The 21501-nt window shown below is 51.9% G+C and overlaps 1 protein-coding gene across 1 annotated transcript in view; it reads right to left on the bottom strand.

Annotated features, from left to right (window-relative positions):
- slc38a5b (solute carrier family 38 member 5b) overlaps nt 1-21501 on the bottom strand; it is a 147013-nt gene that overhangs the window by 44619 nt on the left and 80893 nt on the right. The window contains exon 2 of the mRNA XM_068024240.1: nt 1743-1946. Coding sequence (XP_067880341.1) covers nt 1743-1843 — 101 coding nt within the window. The 5' untranslated portion in view covers nt 1844-1946. The remainder of the gene's footprint in view (nt 1-1742; nt 1947-21501) is intronic.

The raw sequence follows: 21501 nt of genomic DNA, 5'->3' as shown, positions 1-21501 counted from the left end.
CAGCGCGGCGCTCCCTCAGCACCGACCCTCCGACAGCGCGGCGCTCCCTCAGCGCTGACCCTCCGAAACCGCGGCGCTCCCTCAGCACCGACCCTCCGACCTTCCTTACAGCTGGCGGGAAAGACAGCAAAGGAACAACTTTGACAGGCACGGAGTGAGAAACCAAAGTTAATGGTTTGTCAGGGAGTCAAGGTTAGGCCGTGACTGAAAGTGTGGGAGTGATAACCTCACCTGACCTCCTGCAAACAAATTGACAACTCTGTGGGAATTGAACAGCCCATGTCCTTCCCGAGGTCTGAACAAGGGTTTGCAAACTGATAGCTTCCACATTCAGGAGATGCATTACCAACCTGCATTTATTACTGACTGTCTTATATTGATGGCCCCCTAGTTCTGGTCTCCCCCACAAGTGGAAACATCTTCTCTACGTCTACCCCATCGAAACCCCCTTCATCATTTTAAAGACCTCTATCAGGTCACACCAGGGGACAGAGTTTAAAAATCAGGGGTCTCCCATTTACGACGGAGGTGAGGACTACTTTTTATCTCTGAGGGTCGGGAGTCTGTGGAATTCTCTTCCCCAGAGAACAGCAGTGGCCCAGTTAGACAGATTTTTGATCTAGGGAGGGGAGTCAAGGGTTATGGGGGGAGGGGAGGGGAGGGTGGCCGACAGGAGATTGCAGCTGAGGTCACAATCAGATCAGCCATGATCTTACCGAATCGCGAAGCAGGCGAGAGGAGCCGAATGGGTCCCCGGCCTGTTCAGTCTTGCCTGGTCGTCACAACCTCTCAGTTCTGGTATCATGCTTGTGAATCTTGTTGGCACCTTGCCCACTGCCTCGATTTCCTTTCTTCATCTAGAGACTGGATCTGTACACAGTGCTCCAAGTGTGGTCTAACTAAGGGATATGGAGACTGGAACTGTACACAGTGCTCCAAGTGTGATCTAACCAAGGGATATGGAGACCGGAACTGTGCACAGTGCTCAAGTGTGGTCTAACCAAGGGATATGGAGACCGGAACTGTACACAGTGCTCAAGTGTGGTCTAACCAAGGGATATGGTGACCGGAACTGTGCACAGTGCTCCCAGTGTGGTCTAACCAAGGGATATGGAGACTGGAACTGTGCACAGTGCTCCAAGTGTGATCTAACCAAGGGATATGGAGACCGGAACTGTACACAGTGCTCAAGTGTGGTCTAACCAAGGGATATGGAGACCGGAACTGTACACAGTGCTCAAGTGTGGTCTAACCAAGGGATATGGAGACTGGAACTGTGCACAGTGCTCCCAGTGTGGTCTAACCAAGGGATATGGAGACTGGAACTGTGCACAGTGCTCTAAGTGTGGTCTAACCAAGGGATATGGAGACTGGATCTGTACACAGTGCTCCGAGTGTGGTCTAACCAAGGGATATGGAGACCAGAACTGTGCACAGTGCTCCGAGTGTGGTCTAACCAAGGGATATGGAGACCGGAACTGTGCACAGTGCTCCGAATGTGGTCTAACCAGGGGATATGGAGACTGGAACTGTGCACAGTGCTCCGAATGTGGTCTAACCGAGGTTCAGTGCAAGCCGAACATAACTTTTCAACGCTATTTCCTCAAGAAATGAACCCCACCTGCTGGGCTCGCTCGTTTCAACAGCAGTATCTGGACATCACGTGACTTCAGTTTGCTATTTTTAATTGGCAAACGTCGGCCACTGGGTCGGGGGCCAGTGGGAGCGGCCGTCATACTAACCCATCACTCAATGTCATCCTTTCCGAGTCAGGCTCAGGAATGTGATTCCCATTCCCCAGCATTTCCGCCTCCTCCACACTGGACAGCTTCTCCAGTTCCATATTTCAGAATAGCGTTGGTAAATATACTCGCAGGGCGGGGTCCGGAATCGATGGGAGGGCTATTCACAGTGTCCAGAGATCCTCCTTCGTGTTGTCCTCTAACCTGGCGGAGAAGCGGAGACAAAACGAGAATTAAGATCCGGCATCTCTCGACTCCGAAATAGGCCCATTTCTCCTCCCCCCTCCCCACCCCTTCTCCGACACATCTCCTGAAAGTGTTGCTCCCGGTGGGGTACAGCTCCTCGTTCACCACCCCCCCCCCCCCACCACCACTCCGATCATCATATTCCAGTTGGGGCGTCACCCAGGTCTCCACTTTGACAGCAGGGGGACAAGCAGGTTCAAAGGTCGCAGGTCGCAAGTCACAGGTCGGGCCCCAGCTGCATCCAATTCTGGGCGCCGCACTTTAGGAAGGACGGGAATGAGACTCACGAGTGCCGCGCCGTCAGAGGGTCAGTACTGAGGGAGCACCGCGCCGTCGGAGGGTCAGTACTGAGGGAGCGCCGCACTGTCGGAGGGTCAGTACTGAGGGAGAGACGCACTGTCGGAGGGTCAGTACTGAGGGAGCGCCGCACCGTCGGAGGGTCAGTACTGAGGGAGCGCCGCACTGTCAGAGGGTCAGTACTGAGGGAGCGCCACACTGTCGGAGGGTCAGTACTGAGGGAGCGCCGCACCGTCGGAGGGTCAGTACTGAGGGAGCGCCACACTGTCAGAGGGTCAGTACTGAGGGAGCGCCGCACTGTTGGAGGGTCAGTACTGAGGGAGCGCCACACTGTCGGAGGGTCAGTACTGAGGGAGCGCCACACTGTCGGAGGGTCAGTACTGAGGGAGAGACGCACCGTCGGAGGGTCAGTACTGAGGGAGCGCCACACTGTCGGAGGGTCAGTACTGAGGGAGAGACGCACTGTCGGAGGGTCAGTACTGAGGGAGAGACGCACTGTCGGAGGGTCAGTACTGAGGGAGCGCCACACTGTCAGAGGGTCAGTACTGAGGGAGAGACGCACCGTCGGAGGGTCAGTACTGAGGGAGCGCCGCACTGTCAGAGGGTCAGTACTGAGGGAGCGCCACACCGTCAGAGGGTCAGTACTGAGGGAGTGCCGCACTGTCGGGGGGTCAGAATCGTTGTGTGTGACTCCAGAGTGCTGTGGAGAGGGAGAGACACTTGTGGACCACTATTCTGTGAATTTCATGAGCAGGAGGAGTCATCGTGCCTGTGCCCCAGGGGAGCAGGTCCGATCCAATATAAACACTGAGAGAAAAGGACTCATAATAAGCTAATGGGACAAAACGGGGAATGAACAATCAATCAATCGCCTGTCTCCGTTCACTCCCAGCATAGAATCCAAGTCCAGAGATTCTGCTGTTTTATTTACTGATATCTGCTCTGGATTGATCTTTTCCAATAAAAGCAAAATACTGCGGATGCTGGAAATCTGAAACAAAAACAAGAAATGCTGGATTCACTCAGCAGGTCTGGCAGCATCTGTGGAAAGAGAAGCAGAGTTAACGTTTCGGGTCAGTGACCCTTCTTCGGAACTCATCTTTTCCAACACTGATTCTGTTCTGCTGTCTGTTAGTGCTCTTTCTATTGGTCTGGGAGAGACAGAACATGGTAGAGTGAGGGACAGAGAATGACAGAACGAGAAAACAGGAGAGAGAGACAGAGAAAGAGAGGCAGACAGAGACATAGAAACAGAGAGAGGGAAAGAGAGAACAGAGGAGAGAGACAGAGAGAGAGAGAGAGAGAGAGAGACAGAGATGAAGAGAGACAGAGAGCGAGAGAGAGAGAGAGAAAGAGAGAGAGAGAGAGAAAGAGAGAACAGAGGAAAGAGAGACAGAGTCACAGAGAGAGAGAGAGAGATACACTGATAGAGACAGAGACACAGAAAGAGAGAAATAGAGAGAGGAGAGAGAGAAAGAGAGAGCAATGGAGACGGAGAGACAGAGATGGAGAAACAGACGGAGGGAGAGGAAAGAGAAAGAGAGAGACAAAGTGAGATAAAGTGAGAGACTGAGAGAGAGAGAGGGAGACCGAGAGAGAGAGAGAGAGAGAGAGAAAAAGAGCGAGAGAGAGAGAGAGAGAGAATGAGAGAGAAAGATAAAACTTCCAGAGAGAGAGAGAGAGAGAGAAACCTGTGCGTCTTACTGAGAGACCAAGCTCAGGGCTGGATAGTTAAACAGGAAAATAGGACGTGGCACCTTCAGGGCTGTGCCAGAATGAGTGCTGGCATCTGTGCCAGTCCAGAATAATTACAGCTATGCCCATCACTCTCTCTCTCTCGCTCTCAGTGACGGGGAGACTGGCGGCAGCATTACAAAGAGAGAAATCCAGCCACAGTCTGCCCACCTTTCTTGCTGGAGAACGCACAGAGCATGACTACCAGGCGAGGCCCGCCACAGTCGAATATCACACGGACGCTCACACATTCAATGGAAGGAGAGGGTGGGGCGGGGGGGGAAGGGTTGGGAAAGGTCCCAGGACTATGGACGGGTTTATGAATGAGGCAGAGCACAGGGGACGGAAAGGGTGCCTAACAGGCACAGCCCAGCTGCCTCACCACAGTTTATTTTTAGACGCTTCTGTGAATAAACACACTTCTTTAACCAGCCGTCTGCCACGTTGCAAACCAAGCAGAGGATCTCCTGGCCGTCGGCACCCACCATGGTGCTGCTCCCTTTCACCGGCACTCAGCCATCAATCGGTCCCACCACTCCGATCCCCCCCCCCTCCCCACTACCAACTCCTCACAGTTCCACGGTGCCGTTTACCTCCCAAAGGTCTTTCACGGCCAATGGTTTTTATTTTTTTTTTTTGAAGTGAGTTCACTGTTGTCATGCAGGAAACGCGGCAGTCACTTTGCGCACAGGAAGATCCCGCAGGCAGCAATTCGATCACGACCCAGATCATCTCTACGTCGGGGATGTTGGTTGAGGGATAAATATCAGGCCTCCAGGACACCAGAGAGAACTCCCCCCACACCACTCCCCCACTGTCCCTACCCACCCCCTCGTCCCTCCCCCTTCCCCTTCTTCCAATAGTGGCCGTGGGATCTTTTACATCCACCAGTGAGGGCAGACGGGGGCTCGGCGTAATGTCTCATCCTGAAAGACGGCACCTCCGACAGTGCGGCGCTCCCTCAGTACTGACCCTCCGACAGTGCGGCGCTCCCTCAGTACTGACCCTCCGACAGTGCGGCGCTCCCTCAGTACTGACCCTCCGACAGTGCGGCCGCTCCCTCAGTACTGACCCTCCGACAGTGCGGCGCTCCCTCAGTACTGACCCTCCGACAGTGCGGCCGCTCCCTCAGTACTGACCCTCCGACAGTGCGGCGCTCCCTCAGTACTGACCCTCCGACTGCTGAGGGGGCCCCTCAGCAGTGACATTACGAGGCTCTCTGGAGTGGGGGCTCGAATCAACGACTTTCAGACTCAGTGTCGAGAGTGCGACTCACTGAGTCAAGGCTGACGCTGAGTGTGAGAATGTCTGTGGTCCTTTGCAGAGGCTCATTATGAACAGAGAATGAGAAAGGGCAGGAAAAGACCAGCTGACCCCACACGTGTGCCTCACAATTCACCATTCCAGGAACATCCTCATGAAACACAACCAGACTCCCAACCTCCACACAGACATAAAATCTCTTGGGAGTTCAAACAACAAAGAGAGGATACCCAGGGTCAATGACAGAAGTAATTTATCTGGAAAATCCCTCTTGATCAACTCGGGAAATCTCATTGGACAGCCTCAACTCAACTCTGAGTGGTCCCTCTACCCTGTTCCCCATCAAACACTCCCAGGACTGGTGCAGCACGGGGTTGGCTGTTGCTTGATTGGAGGTGCTGACTGCTGATAGCAGCAACGAGCAAAAAAAAAAACACTCCCTCTGTAAATGCTGGCGGTCTCTCTTGTGGAGATGTGAATGGAATGGGGGGAATAAATTGAATATATGCTTTCGACTGTTTCGGTGGGGAGCTCCCATTAAAAATTGTGTCAGTTTGTACACAGGAATTAAATGGAATGTAACTGGCACTTTTGCCACTCCGTAACGGAGACATTTCAACCACAGAAAATAGTTTTAATTTCCGATTTATAACTTTCTCCACTGGAGGAAATGTGGCAGCTACACTGTAGTCAATAATCCTTCCAGCAGCCCTGCAGTTTTGGTCTGCAGTACGGTTGTAATTTTAGCCGCGGGTCTGAAACTCCCTTTAATTAGCCTTGAAGAGAAGCACATGCTTAGCAAGGCGAATCTCGAGGAACAAATGACCTCACCTTTCAATGACTGACTTCGCGACCTTCCGGCCTCAACCTTGGGTTCAACAACCTGGACCAGAACCGGCGCTCCCACTTTGCCTTCCGTCCTCAACCCCCTTCGTCACTCAAAGCCCTCCGCCTACTCCCAGACCCTCCCCTTTGAGCCTTTTCTCTGTCATCAATCTGAATTATTAACTCTCTTTTCCGTCCGTCTCCCTCTCTCTCTCTCCACAAATGTTGCCGCACCCGCTGAGACCATTCCAGCACCAACACAAAGAACGTCCAGCACTGAAACAGGTCATTTGAGCCAACCCTTTGCAGCTGGTGTTTCTGCTAAACACGAGCCCCCCGCCCCCCAACTCCATCTCCCCCCATCACCATATCCTTCTATTCCTTTCTCCCTCGTGTGTTTATCCAGCTTCCCCCTTAAATGTATCGATACTATGTATCAGAACTATGTGTCCTGGCCTGTCGGAAGACCTTACACAAATCAACGATTCTCGGAAGACCGTCATCATTAACAACGAGCTCAGTAGACTCAATGTGGACATTGCAGCACTTCAGGAGACTCGCCTCCCCGCGAGTGGCTCTCTAGCAGAGCAAGACTACACCTTCTTCTGGCAGGGCAGGGATCCTGAAGAACCAAGACAGCATGGAGTGGGCTTCGCCATCAGAAACTCCTTGCTCAGCATGATAGAGCCTCCCTCAAATGGCTCGGAACGCATACTGTCCATCCGACTGCTCACCACCTCTGGTCCAGTACACCTACTCAGCATCTATGCTCCAACACTCTGCTCCGCACCTGAAGCTAAAGACCAGTTCTATGAACAACTCCATAACATCATTAGCAGCATCCCCAACACCGAACACCTATTCCTGCTGGGGGACTTTAATGCCAGGGTTGGGGCCGACCATGACTCATAGCCCTCCTGCCTTGGGCGCTATGGCGTTGGAAGGATGAATGAGAACGGGCAGAGACTGCTTGAGTTGTGTACCTATCATAACCTCTGCATCACCAACTCGTTCTTTCACACTAAACCCTGTCACCAGGTTTCATGGAGGCACCCAAGATCACGTCGTTGGCACGAGCTAGACCTCATTGTCACAAGGCGAGCCGCCTTAAACAGTGTTCAAATCACACGCAGCTTCCACAGTGCGGACTGCGACACCGACCACTCCCTGGTGTGCAGCAAGGTTAGACTCAGACCAAAGAAGTTGCATCATTCCAAGCAGAAGGGCCACCCGCGCATCAACACGAGCAGAATTTCTCACCCACAGCTGTTACAAAAATTTCTAAATTCACTTGTAACAGCCCTTCAAAACACTCCCACAGGGGATGCTGAGACCAAGTGGGCCCACATCAGAGACGCCATCTATGAGTCAGCTTTGACCACCTACGGCAAAAGTGCGAAGAGAAATGCAGACTGGTTTCAATCTCATAATGAAGAGCTGGAACCTGTCATAGCCGCTAAGCGCATTGCACTTTTGAACTACAAGAAAGCCCCCAGCGATTTAACATCCGCAGCACTTAAAGCAGCCAGAAGCACTGCACAAAGAACAGCTAGGCGTTGCGCAAACGACTACTGGCAACACCTATGCAGTCATATTCAGCTGGCCTCAGACACCGGAAACATCAGAGGAATGTATGATGGCATGAAGAGAGCTCTTGGGCCAACCATCAAGAAGATCGCCCCCCTCAAATCTAAATCGGGGGACATAATCACTGACCAACGCAAACAGATGGACCGCTGGGTTGAGCACTACCTAGAACTGTACTCCAGGGAGAATGCTGTCACTGAGACTGCCCTCAATGCAGCCCAGCCTCTACCAGTCATGGATGAGCTGGACATACAGCCAACCAAATCGGAACTCAGTGATGCCATTGATTCCCTAGCCAGCGGAAAAGCCCCTGGGAAGGACAGCATTACCCCTGAAATAATCAAGAGTGCCAAGCCTGCTATACTCTCAGCACTACATGAACTGCTATGCCTGTGCTGGGACGAGGGAGCAGTACCCCAGGACATGCGCGATGCCAATATCATCACCCTCTATAAAAACAAAGGTGACCGCGGTGACTGCAACAACTACCGTGGAATCTCCCTGCTCAGCATAGTGGGGAAAGTCTTTGCTCGAGTTGCTCTGAACAGGCTCCAGAAGCTGGCCGAGCGCGTCTACCCTGAGGCACAGTGTGGCTTTCGTGCAGAGAGATCGACTGTCGACATGCTGTTCTCCCTTCGTCAGATACAGGAGAAATGCCGTGAACAACAGATGCCCCTCTACATTGCTTTCATTGATCTCACCAAAGCCTTTGACCTCGTCAGCAGACGTGGTCTCTTCAGACTACTAGAAAAGATCGGATGTCCACCAAAGCTACTAAGTATCATCACCTCATTCCATGACAATATGAAAGGCACAATTCAACATGGTGGCTCCTCATCAGAGCCCTTTCCTATCCTGAGTGGTGTGAAACAGGGCTGTGTTCTCGCACCCACACTTTTTGGGATTTTCTTCTCCCTGCTGCTTTCACATGCGTTCAAATCCTCTGAAGAAGGAATTTTCCTCCACACAAGATCAGGGGGCAGGTTGTTCAACCTTGCCCGTCTAAGAGCGAAGTCCAAAGTACGGAAAGTCCTCATCAGAGAACTCCTCTTTGCTGACGATGCTGCTTTAACATCTCACACTGAAGAATGCCTGCAGAGTCTCATCGACAGGTTTGCGTCTGCCTGCAATGAATTTGGCCTAACCATCAGCCTCAAGAAAACAAACATCATGGGGCAGGATGTCAGAAATGCTCCATCCATCAATATTGGCGACCACGCTCTGGAAGTGGTTCAAGAGTTCACCTACCTAGGCTCAACTATCACCAGTAACCTGTCTCTAGATGCAGAAATCAACAAGCGCATGGGTAAGGCTTCCACTGCTATGTCCAGACTGGCCAAGAGAGTGTGGGAAAATGGCGCACTGACACGGAACACAAAAGTCCGAGTGTATCAGGCCTGTGTCCTCAGTACCTTGCTCTACGGCAGCGAGGCCTGGACAACGTATGCCAGCCAAGAGCGACGTCTCAATTCATTCCATCTTCGCTGCCTTCGGAGAATACTTGGCATCAGGTGGCAGGACTATATCTCCAACACAGAAGTCCTTGAAGCGGCCAACACCCCCAGCTTATACACACTACTGAGTCAGCGGCGCTTGAGATGGCTTGGCCATGTGAGCCGCATGGAAGATGGCAGGATCCCCAAAGACACATTGTACAGCGAGCTCGCCACTGGTATCAGACCCACCGGCCGTCCATGTCTCCGTTATAAAGACGTCTGCAAACGCGACATGAAATCGTGTGACATTGATCACAAGTCGTGGGAGTCAGTTGCCAGCATTCGCCAGAGCTGGCGGGCAGCCATAAAGACAGGGCTAAATTGTGGCGAGTCGAAGAGACTTAGTAGTTGGCAGGAAAAAAGACAGAGGCGCAAGGGGAGAGCCAACTGTGCAACAGCCCCAACAAACAAATTTCTCTGCAGCACCTGAGGAAGAGCCTGTCACTCCAGAATTGGCCTTTATAGCCACTCCAGGCGCTGCTTCACAAACCACTGACCACCTCCAGGCGCGTATCCATTGTCTCTCGAGATAAGGAGGCCCAAAAGAAAAAGAAAAGAAAAAAGAAGAAAGAAATTCACCTCGACCACTCCCTGTGGGAGCGAGTTCCACATTCTCACCACTCTCTGGGGAAAGGAGTTTCTCCTGAATTCCCCATCGGATTTATTACTGTCTGTCTTATATTGATGGCTCCCGAGTTCTGGTCTCCCCCCACAAGTGGAAACATCTTCTCTACGTCTACCCGATCGAAACCCCCTTCATCATTTTAAAGACCTCTATCAGGTCACCCCTCTCTGCCTTCTCTTTTCTAGAGAGACGTGCTCCAGCCTGTTCAGAAAACAGCCTCAACCTGTTCAATCTTTGCTGATAGTTACAATCTCTCCGTTCTGATGTCATCCTTGTGAATCATTTTTGCACCTTCTCCAGTGCCGGGATATCCTTTCCTCGTCTCCATACCCTTGGTTAGACCACACTCGGAGTCTGGAACTGTGCACAGTGCTCCGAGTGTGGTCTAACCAAGGGATATGGAGACTGGAACTGTGTACAGTGCTCCGAGTGTGGTCTCACCAAAGGATATGGAGACTGGAACTGTGTACAGTGCTCCGAGTGTGGTCTCACCAAAGGATATGGAGACTGGAACTGTGTACAGTGCTCCGAGTGTGGTCTAACCAAAGGATATGGAGACTGGAACTGTGTACAGTGCTCCGAGTGTGGTCTAACCAAGGGATATGGAGACTGGAACTGTGTACAGTGCTCCGAGTGTGGTCTCACCAAAGGATATGGAGACTGGAACTGTGTACAGTGCTCCGAGTGTGGTCTCACCAAAGGATATGGAGACTGGAACTGTGTACAGTGCTCCGAGTGTGGTCTAACCAAGCTATATGGAGACTGGAACTGTGCACAGTGCTCCGAGTGTGGTCTAACCAAGGGATATGGAGACTGGAACTGTACACAGTGCTCCGAGTGTGGTCAAACCAAGGGATATGGAGACTGGAACTGTGTACAGTGCTCCGAGTGTGGTCTAACCAAGGGATATGGAGACTGAAACTGTGCACAGTGCTCCGAGTGTGGTCTAACCAAGGGATATGGAGACTGGAACTGTACAAAGTGCTCCGAATGTGATCTAACCAAGGGATATGGAGACTGAAACTGTGCACAGTGCTCCGAGTGTGGTCTAACCAAGGGATATGGAGACTGGAACTGTACACAGTGCTCCGAGTGTGGTCTAACCAAGGGATATGGAGACTGGAACTGTACACAGTGCTCCGAGTGTGGTCTAACCAAGGGATATGGAGACTGGAACTGTGCACAGTGCTCCGAGTGTGATCTAACCAAGGGATATGGAGACTGGAACTGTGTACAGTGCTCCAAGTGTGGTCTAACTAAGGTATATGGAGACTGGAACTGTGCACAGTGCTCCGAGTGTGGTCTAACCGAGGTATATGGAGACTGGAACTGTGCACAGTGCTCCGAGTGTGGTCTAACCAAGAGATATGGAGACTGGAACTGTGCACAGTGCTCCGAGTGTGGTCTAACCGAGGTATATGGAGACTGGAACTGTGCACAGTGCTCCGAGTGTGGTCTAACCAAGGGATATGGAGACTGGAACTGTGCACAGTGCTCCAAATGTGGTCTAACCAAGGGATATGGAGACTGGAACTGTGCACAGTGCTCCGAGTGTGGTCTAACCAAGAGATATGGAGACTGGAACTGTGCACAGTGCTCCGAGTGTGGTCTAACCGAGGTATATGGAGACTGGAACTGTGTACAGTGCTCCGAGTGTGATCTAACCAAGGGATATGGAGACTGGAACTGTGCACAGTGCTCCGAGTGTGGTCTAACCAAGAGATATAGAGACTGGAACTGTGCACAGTGCTCCGATTGTGGTCTAACCAAGGGATATGGAGACTGGAACTGTGCACAGTGCTCCAAATGTGGTCTAACCAAGGGATATGGAGACTGAAACTGTGCACAGTGCTCCGAGTGTGGTCTAACCAACGGATATGGAGACTGGAACTGTGCACAGTGCTCAGAGTGTGGTCTAACCAAGGGATATCGAGACCGGAAATGTGCACACTGATCCGAGTGTGGTCGAACCAAGGTACATGGACACCGGAACTGTGCACAGTGCTCCCAGTGTGGTCTAACTGTGGTATATGGAGACTGGAACTGTGCACAGTGCTCCGAGTGTGGTCTAACTAAGGTATATGGAAACTGGAACTGTGCAGAGTGTTCCGAGTGTTGTTTAACTAAGGTATATGGAGACTGGAACTGTGCACAGTGCTCCGAGTGTGGTCTCACCAAGGTATATGGAGACCGGAACTGTGCACAGTGCTCAGAGTGTGGTCTAACCGAGGTATATGGAGACTGGAACTGTGCACAGTGCTCCGAGTGTGGTCTAACCGAGGTATATGGAGACTGGAACTATGCACAGTGCTCCGAGTGTGGTCTAACCAAGGTATATGGAGACCAGTCCTGTGCGCACTGCTCAGAGTGTGGTCTAACTAAGGTATATGGAGACTGGAACTGTGTACAGTGCTCCGAGTGTGGTCTAACCGAGGTATATGGAGACTGGAACTGTGCACAGTGCTCCGAGTGTGGTCTAACCAAGGGATATGGAGACTGGAACTGTGCGCACTGCTCAGAGTGTGGTCTAACCGAGGTATATGGAGACTGGAACTGTGCACACTGCTCCGAGTGTGGTCTAACCAAGGGATATGGAGACTGGAACTGTGCACAGTGCTCCGAGTGTGGTCTAACCAAGGGATATGGAGACTGGAACTGTGCACAGTGCTCCGAGTGTGGTCTAACTAAGGTATATGGAGACCGGAACTGTGCACAGTGCTCAGAGTGTGGTCTAACTGTGGTATATGGAGACTGGAACTGTCCACAGTGCTCCGAGTGTGGTCTAACCAAGGGATATGGAGAGTGGAACTGTGCACAGTGCTCCAAGTGTGGTCTAACTGTGGTAAATGGAGACTGGAACTGTACACAGTGCTCCGAGTGTGGTCTCACCAAGGTCTATGGAGACTGGAACTGTGCACAGTGCTCCGAGTGTGGTCTCACCAAGGTCTATGGAGACTGGAACTGTGCACAGTGCTCCGAGTGTGGTCTAACCAAGGTATATGGAGACTGGAACTGTACACAGTACTCCGAGTGTGGTCTCACCAAGGTCTATGGAGACTGGAACTGTACACAGTACTCCGAGTGTGGTCTAACCGAGGTATATGGAGACTGGAACTGTGCACAGTACTCCGAGTGAGGTCTAACCAAGGTATATGGAGACTGGAACTGTGCACAGTGCTCCGAGTGTGGTCTAACCGAGGTATATGGAGACTGGAACTGTGCACAGTACTCCGAGTGTGGTCTAACCAAGGTATATGGAGACTGGAACTGTGCACAGTACTCCGAGTGTGGTCTAACCAAGGTATATGGAGACTGGAACTGTGCACAGTGCTCCGAGTGTGGTCTAACCGAGGTATATGGAGACTGGAACTGTGCACAGTACTCCGAGTGTGGTCTAACCGAGGTATATGGAGACTGGAACTGTGCACAGTACTCCGAGTGTGGTCTAACCAAGGTATATGGAGACTGGAACTGTGCACACTGCTCCGAGTGTGGTCTAACCGAGGTATATGGAGACTGGAACTGTGCACAGTACTCCGAGTGTGGTCTAACCAAGGGATATGGAGACTGGAACTGTGCACACTGCTCCGAGTGTGGTCTAACCGAGGTATATGGAGACTGGAACTGTGCACACAGCTCCGAGTGCGGTCTAACCGAGGTTCGATACAAGTTTAACATCAATTCTCGACGACCCAATTCTAACCTTCGAGAAATAGTTGAGTTAAAATTCAAATCTAGATTCAGGCCCCATGTGGTCTGGATCAAATAGTGCGTCGCAGAACTGCGGAACAGCATGTACTGAACTGTGGTGTCCCTGGGAGCCGTCTGGGTAGAAACAAAATGACAGCAAGGCTGGGTGAAGATGTCTGTGGTACCGCAGAGCAGATTCTGTGCATTGGTGCTAAGGACGCTACCGGTGACAATACAACCGCCTTAACAACAGTAACACAGTAACCAGGGCAACTATAGTTCCCCATGCGTGCTGTGTATAACCTCATTGCTTACCGATCAAACAGTCGGACAAACACAGCACAGACGGGGAGTGTTTCAGTAAACATCCTAACCCAGAGAACAGATAATAGCACAGAGAAAGATTTGCATTTGTATATCACCTTTCACCAACTCAGAACGTGCCAAAGCAACCTCACAGGCAATGAAGAAGCCCTCCGCACTTTGGTCACTGTTGTAATGCAGGAAAGGTGGCAGGCAATTTGTGCAGAGCAAGCTCCCAATAACAGCAAAGTGCAAATGACCCAGAACACCCGTTTGAGTGATGCTGGGGCAGGGGTCACTATTGGCTCAGGACACAAAGAGGAATTAATATCTACGCAGACACCAAGGAGAGTGGCTTCGAAGGAGCTCCCACCAGTACTGTACCCCAGTGTTATACAGTGACAGACCTGTCCCCACCAGTACTGTACCACAGCGTTCTACAGTGACAGACCTGTCCCCACCAGTACTGTACCCCAGTGTTATACAGTGACAGACCTGTCCCCACCAGTACTGTACCACAGCGTTCTACAGTGACAGACCTGTCCCCACCAGTACTGTACCCCAGTGTTATACAGTGACAGACCTGTCCCCACCAGTACTGTACCCCAGTGTTACACAGTGACAGACCTGTCCTCACCAGTACTGTATCCCAGTGTTATACAGTGACAGACCTGTCCCCACCAGTACTGTACCCCAGTGTTATACAGCGACAGACCCGTCCCCACCAGTACTGTACCCCAGTGTTATACAGTGACAGACCTGTCCCCACCAGTACTGTATCCCAGTGTTATACAGTGACAGACCTGTCCCCACCAGTACTGTACCACAGTGTTATACAGCGACAGACCCGTCCCCACCAGTACTGTACCCCAGTGTTATACAGTGACAGACCCGTCCCCACCAGTACTGTACCCCAGTGTTATACAGTGACAGACCTGTCCCCACCAGTACTGTATCCCAGTGTTATACAGTGACAGACCTGTCCCCACCAGTACTGTATCCCAGTGTTATACAGTGACAGACCTGTCCCCACCAGTACTGTATCCCAGTGTTATACAGTGACAGACCTGTCTCCACCAGTACTGTACCCCCGTGTTATACAGTGACAGACCTGTCCCCACCAGTACTGTACCACAGTGTTATACAGCGACAGACCCGTCCCCACCAGTACTGTACCCCAGTATTATACAGTGACAGACCTGTCTCCACCAGTACTGTACCACAGTGTTATACAGCGACAGACCCGTCCCCACCAGTACTGTACCCCAGTGTTATACAGTGACAGACCCGTCCCCACCAGTACTGTACCCCAGTGTTATACAGTGACAGACCTGTCCCCACCAGTACTGTACCCCAGTGTTATACAGTGACAGACCCGTCCCCACCAGTACTGTACCCCAGTGTTATACAGTGACAGACCCGTCCCCACCAGTACTGTACCCCAGTGTTATACAGTGACAGACCCGTCCCCACCAGTACTGTACCCCAGTGTTATACAGTGACAGACCTGTCCCCACCAGTACTGTACCCCAGTGTTATACAGTGACAGACCCGTCCCCACCAGTACTGTACCCCAGTGTTATACAGTGACAGACCTGTCCCCACCAGTACTGTGCCCCAGTGTTATACAGTGACAGACCTGTCCCCACCAGTACTGTACCCCAGTGTTATACAGTGACAGACCTGTCCCCACCAGTACTGTACCACAGTGTTATACAGTGACAGACCTGTCCCCACCAGTACTGTACCACAGCGTTCTACAGTGACAGACCTGTCCCCACCAGTACTGTACCACAGCGTTCTACAGTGACAGACCTGTCCCCACCAGTACTGTACCCCAGTGTTATACAGTGACAGACCTGTCCCCACCAGTACTGTACCCCAGTGTTATACAGTGACAGACCTGTCCCCACCAGTACTGTACCACAGCGTTCTACAGTGACAGACCTGTCCCCACCAGTACTGTACCACAGCGTTCTACAGTGACAGAACTGTCCCCACCAGTACTGTACCCCAGTGTTATACAGTGACAGACCTGTCCCCACCAGTACTGTACCCCAGTGTTATACAGTGACAGACCTGTCCCCACCAGTACTGTACCACAGTGTTATACAGTGACAGACCTGTCCCCACCAGTACTGTACCCCAGTGTTATACAGTGACAGACCTGTCCCCACCAGTACTGTACCCCAGTGTTATACAGTGACAGACCTGTCCCCAGCAGTACTGTACCACAGTGTTATACAGTGACAGACCTGTCCCCAGCAGTACTGTACCACAGTGTTATACAGTGACAGACCTGTCCCCACCAGTACTGTACCCCAGTGTTATACAGTGACAGACCTGTCCCCACCAGTACTGTACCACAGTGTTATACAGTGACAGACCTGTCCCCACCAGTACTGTACCACAGTGTTATACAGTGACAGACCTGTCCCCACCAGTACTGTACCACAGTGTTATACAGTGACAGACCTGTCCCCACCAGTACTGTACCCCAGTGTTATACAGTGACAGACCTGTCCCCACCAGTACTGTACCCCAGTGTTATAAAGTGACAGACCCGTCCCCACCAGTACTGTACCCCAGTGTTATACAGTGACAGACCTGTCCCCACCAGTACTGTACCACAGCGTTCTACAGTGACAGACCTGTCCCCACCAGTACTGTACCCCAGTATTATACAGTGACAGACCTGTCCCCACCAGTACTGTACCCCAGTGTTATAAAGTGACAGACCTGTCCCCACCAGTACTGTACCCCAGTGTTATAAAGTGACAGACCTGTCCCCACCAGTACTGTACCCCAGTGTTATACAGTGACAGACCTGCACCCACCAGTACTGTACCCCAGTGTTATACAGTGACAGACCTGTCCCCACCAGTACTGTACCCCAGTGTTATAAAGTGACAGACCCGTCCCCACCAGTACTGTACCCCAGTGTTATACAGTGACAGACCTGTCCCCACCAGTACTGTACCACAGCGTTCTACAGTGACAGACCTGTCCCCACCAGTACTGTACCCCAGTGTTATACAGTGACAGACCTGTCCCCACCAGTACTGTACCCCAGTGTTATACAGTGACAGACCTGTCCCCACCAGTACTGTACCCCAGTGTTTCCAGTGACAGACCTGTCCCCACCAGTACTGTACCCCAGTATTATACAGTGACAGACCTGTCCCCACCAGTACTGTACCCCAGTGTTATACAGTGACAGACCTGTCTCCACCAGTACTGTACCCCAGTGTTATACAGTGACAGACCTGTCCCCACCAGTACTGTACCCCAGTATTATACAGTGACAGACCTGTCCCCACCTGTACTGTACCCCAGTATTATACAGTGACAGACCTGTCCCCACCTGTACTGTACCCCAGTATTATACAGTGACAGACCTGTCCCCACCAGTACTGTATCCCAGTGTTATACAGTGACAGACCTGTCCCCACCAGTACTGTACCATAGCGTTCTACAGTGACAGACCTGTCCCCACCAGTACTGTATCCCAGTGTTATACAGTGACAGACCTGTCCCCACCAGTACTGTACCCCAGTATTATACAGTGACAGACCTGTCCCCACCAGTACTGTACCATAGCGTTCTACAGTGACAGACCTGTCCCCACCAGTACTGTATCCCAGTGTTATACAGTGACAGACCCGTCCCCACCAGTACTGAACCCCAGTGTAATACAGCGACAGACCTGTCCCCACCAGTACTGTATCCCAGTGTTATACAGTGACAGACCTGTCCCCACCAGTACTGTACCCCAGTGTTATACAGTGACATACCTGTACCCACCAGTACTGTACCCCAGTATTATACAGTAACAGACCTGTCCCCACCAGTACTGTACTAGAGCGTTCTACAGTGACAGATCTGTCCCCACCAGTACTGTACCACAGCGTTCTACAGTGACAGACCTGTCCCCACCAGTACTGTACTCCAGTGTTATACAGTGCCAGACCCGTCCCCACCAGTACTGTACCCCAGTATTAGACAGTGACAGACTTGTCCCCACCAGTACTGTACACCAGTATTAGACAGAGACAGACCTGTCCCCACCAGTACTGTACCCCAGTGTTATACAGTGACAGACACATCCCCACCAGTACTGTACACCAGTATTAGACAGTGACAGACTTGTCCTCACCAGTACTGTACCCCAGTGTTATACAGTGACAGACCTGTCCCCACCAGTACTGTATCCCAGTGTAATACAGTGACAGACCTGTCCCCACCAGTACTGTACCCCAGTGTTATGCAGTGACAGACCTGTCCCCACCAGTACTGTGCCCCAGTGTTATACAGTGACAGACCTGTCCACACCAGTACTGTACCCCAGTGTTAGACAGTGACAGACTTGTCCCCACCAGTACTGTACACCAGTATTAGACAGTGACAGACCTGTCCCCACCAGTACTGTACCCCAGTGTTATACAGTGACAGACACATCCCCACCAGTACTGTACACCAGTATTAGACAGTGACAGACTTGTCCTCACCAGTACTGTACCCCAGTGTTATACAGTGACAGACCTGTCCCCACCAGTACTGTATCCCAGTGTAATACAGTGACAGACCTGTCCCCACCAGTACTGTACCCCAGTGTTATGCAGTGACAGACCTGTCCCCACCAGTACTGTGCCCCAGTGTTATACAGTGACAGACCTGTCCACACCAGTACTGTACCCCAGTGTTATGCAGTGACAGACCTGTCCCCACCAGTACTGTACCCCAGTGTTATGCAGTGACAGACCTGTCCCCACCAGTACTGTATCCCAGTGTTATACAGTGACAAACCTGTCCCCACCAGTACTGTACTCCAGTGTTATACAGTGACACACCCGTCCCCACCAGAACTGTACCCCAGTGTTATACAGTGACAGACCTGTCCCCACCAGTACTGTATCCCAGTGTTATACAGTGACAGACCTGTCCCCACCAGTACTGTACTCCAGTGTTATACAGTGACACACCCGTCCCCACCAGTACTGTATCCCAGTGTTATACAGCGACAGACCCATCCCCACCAGTACTGCACCCCAGTGTTATACAGTGACAGACCTGTCCCCACCAGTACTGTACCCCAGTGTTATGCAGTGACAGACCTGTCCCCACCAGTACTGTACCCCAGTGTTATGCAGTGACAGACCTGTCCCCACCAGTACTGTATCCCAGTGTTATACAGTGACAAACCTGTCCCCACCAGTACTGTACTCCAGTGTTATACAGTGACACACCCGTCCCCACCAGTACTGTACCCCAGTGTTATACAGTGACAGACCTGTCCCCACCAGTACTGTATCCCAGTGTTATACAGTGACAGACCTGTCCCCACCAGTACTGTACTCCAGTGTTATACAGTGACACACCCGTCCCCACCAGTACTGTATCCCAGTGTTATACAGCGACAGACCCATCCCCACCAGTACTGCACCCCAGTGTTATACAGTGACAGACCTGTCCCCACCAGTACTGTACCCCAGTGTTATTCAGTGACAGACCTGTCCCCACCAGTACTGTACCCCAGTGTTATACAACGACAGACCTGTCCCACCAGTACTCTACCCCAGTGTAAAACAGTGACAGACTGTCTCCACCAGTACTGTACCCCAGTGTTATACAACGACAGACCTGTCCCACCAGTACTCTACCCCAGTGTAAAACAGTGACAGACTGTCTCCACCAGTACTGTACCCCAGTGTTATACAGCGAAAGACCAGTCCCCAGCAGTACTGTACCCCAGTGTTATACAGTGACAGACCTGTCCCCACCACTACTGTGCCCCAGCATTACACAGCGAAAGACCCGTCCCCACCAGTACTGTACCCCAGTGTTATACAGTGACAGACCTGTCTCCACCAGGACTGTACCCCAGTGTTATACAGCGACAGACCTGCCCTCACCAGTACTGTACCCCAGAGTTATACAGTGACAGTCCTGTCCCCACCAGGACTGTATCCCAGTGTAATACAGTGACAGACCTGTCTCCACCAGTACTGTACCCCAGTGTTATACAGTGACAGACCTGTCCCCACCAGGACTGTACCCCAGTGTAATACAGTGATAGAACTGTCCCCACCAGTACTGTACCCCCGTGTTATACAGTGACAGACTGACTCCTCCAGTACTGTACCCCAGTGTTACACAGCGACAGACCTGTCCCCAGCAGTACTGTACCCCAGTGTTATACAGTGACAGACCTGTCCCCACCAGTACTGTGCCCCAGTGTTATGCAGTGACAGACCTGTCCCCACCAGGACTGTACCCCAGTGTAATACAGTGATAGAACTGTCCCCACCAGTACTGTACCCCCGTGTTATACAGTGACAGACTGACTCCTCCAGTACTGTACCCCAGTGTTACACAGCGAGACCTGTCCCCAGCAGTACTGTACCCCAGTGTTATACAGTGACAGACCTGTCCCCACCAGTACTGTACCGCAGTGTTATACAGTGACAGACCTGCCCCCACCAGTACTGTACCCCAGTGTTATACAGTGACAGACCTGTCTCCACCAGGACTGTACCCCAGTGTTATACAGTGACAGACCTGTCCCCACCAGTACTGTACCCCCGTGTTATACAGTGACAGACCTGTCCCCACCAGTACTGTACCCCAGTGTAAAACAGTGACAGACTGTCTCCACCAGGACTGTACCCCAGTGTTATACAATGACAGACCTGTCCCCACCAGTACTGTACCCCAGTGTTATACAACGACAGACCTGTCCCCACCAGTACTGTATCCCAGTGTTATACAGTGACAGACCTGTCTCCACCAGGACTGTACCCCAGTGTTATACAGCGACAGACCTGCCCTCACCAGTACTGTACCCCAGAGTTATACAGTGACAGACCCGTCCCCAACAGGACTGTACCCCAGTGTGATCCAGTGATAGAACTGTCCCCACCAGTACTGGACCCCCGTGTTATACAGCGACAGACCTGTCCCCAGCAGTACTGTACCCCAGTGTTATACAGTGACAGACCTGTCCCCACCAGTACTGTGCCCCCGTGTTATGCAGTGACAGACCTGTCCCCACCAGGACTGTACCTCAGTGTTATACAGTGACAGACCTGTCCCCAGCAGTACTGTACCCCAGTGTTATACAGTGACAGACCTGTCCCCACCAGTACTGTGCCCCAGTGTTATGCAGTGACAGACCTGTCCCCACCAGTACTGTACCCCAGTGTTATACAGTGACAGACCTGTCCCCACCAGTACTGTACCCCAGTGTTATACAGTGACAGACCTGTCCCCACCAGTACTGTACCCCATTGTTATACAGTGACAGACCTGTCCCCACCAGTACTGTACCACAGTGTTATACAGTGATAGAACTGTCCCCACCAGTACTGTACCCCCGTGTTGTACAGTGACAGACTGACTCCTCCAGTACTGTACCCCAGTGTTATACAGTGACAGATCTGTCCCCACCAGTACTGTGCCCCAGTGTTATGCAGTGACAGACCTGTCCCCACCAGTACTGTACCCCAGTGTTATACAGTGACAGACCTGTCCCCACCAGTACTGTGCCCCCGTGTTATGCAGTGACAGACCTGTCCCCACCAGTACTGTGCCCCAGTGTTATGCAGTGACAGACCTGTCCCCACCAGTACTGTACCCCAGTGTTATACAGTGACAGACCTGTCCCCACCAGTACTGTGCCCCAGTGTTACACAGT

The sequence above is a fragment of the Heterodontus francisci genome, chromosome 49 (assembly GCF_036365525.1).
Source record: "Heterodontus francisci isolate sHetFra1 chromosome 49, sHetFra1.hap1, whole genome shotgun sequence".
Classification (NCBI taxonomy): Eukaryota; Metazoa; Chordata; class Chondrichthyes; order Heterodontiformes; family Heterodontidae; genus Heterodontus; species Heterodontus francisci.
Note: the sequence above shows the minus strand (reverse complement) of the source record. Positions and strands in the feature narration are given on the sequence as shown.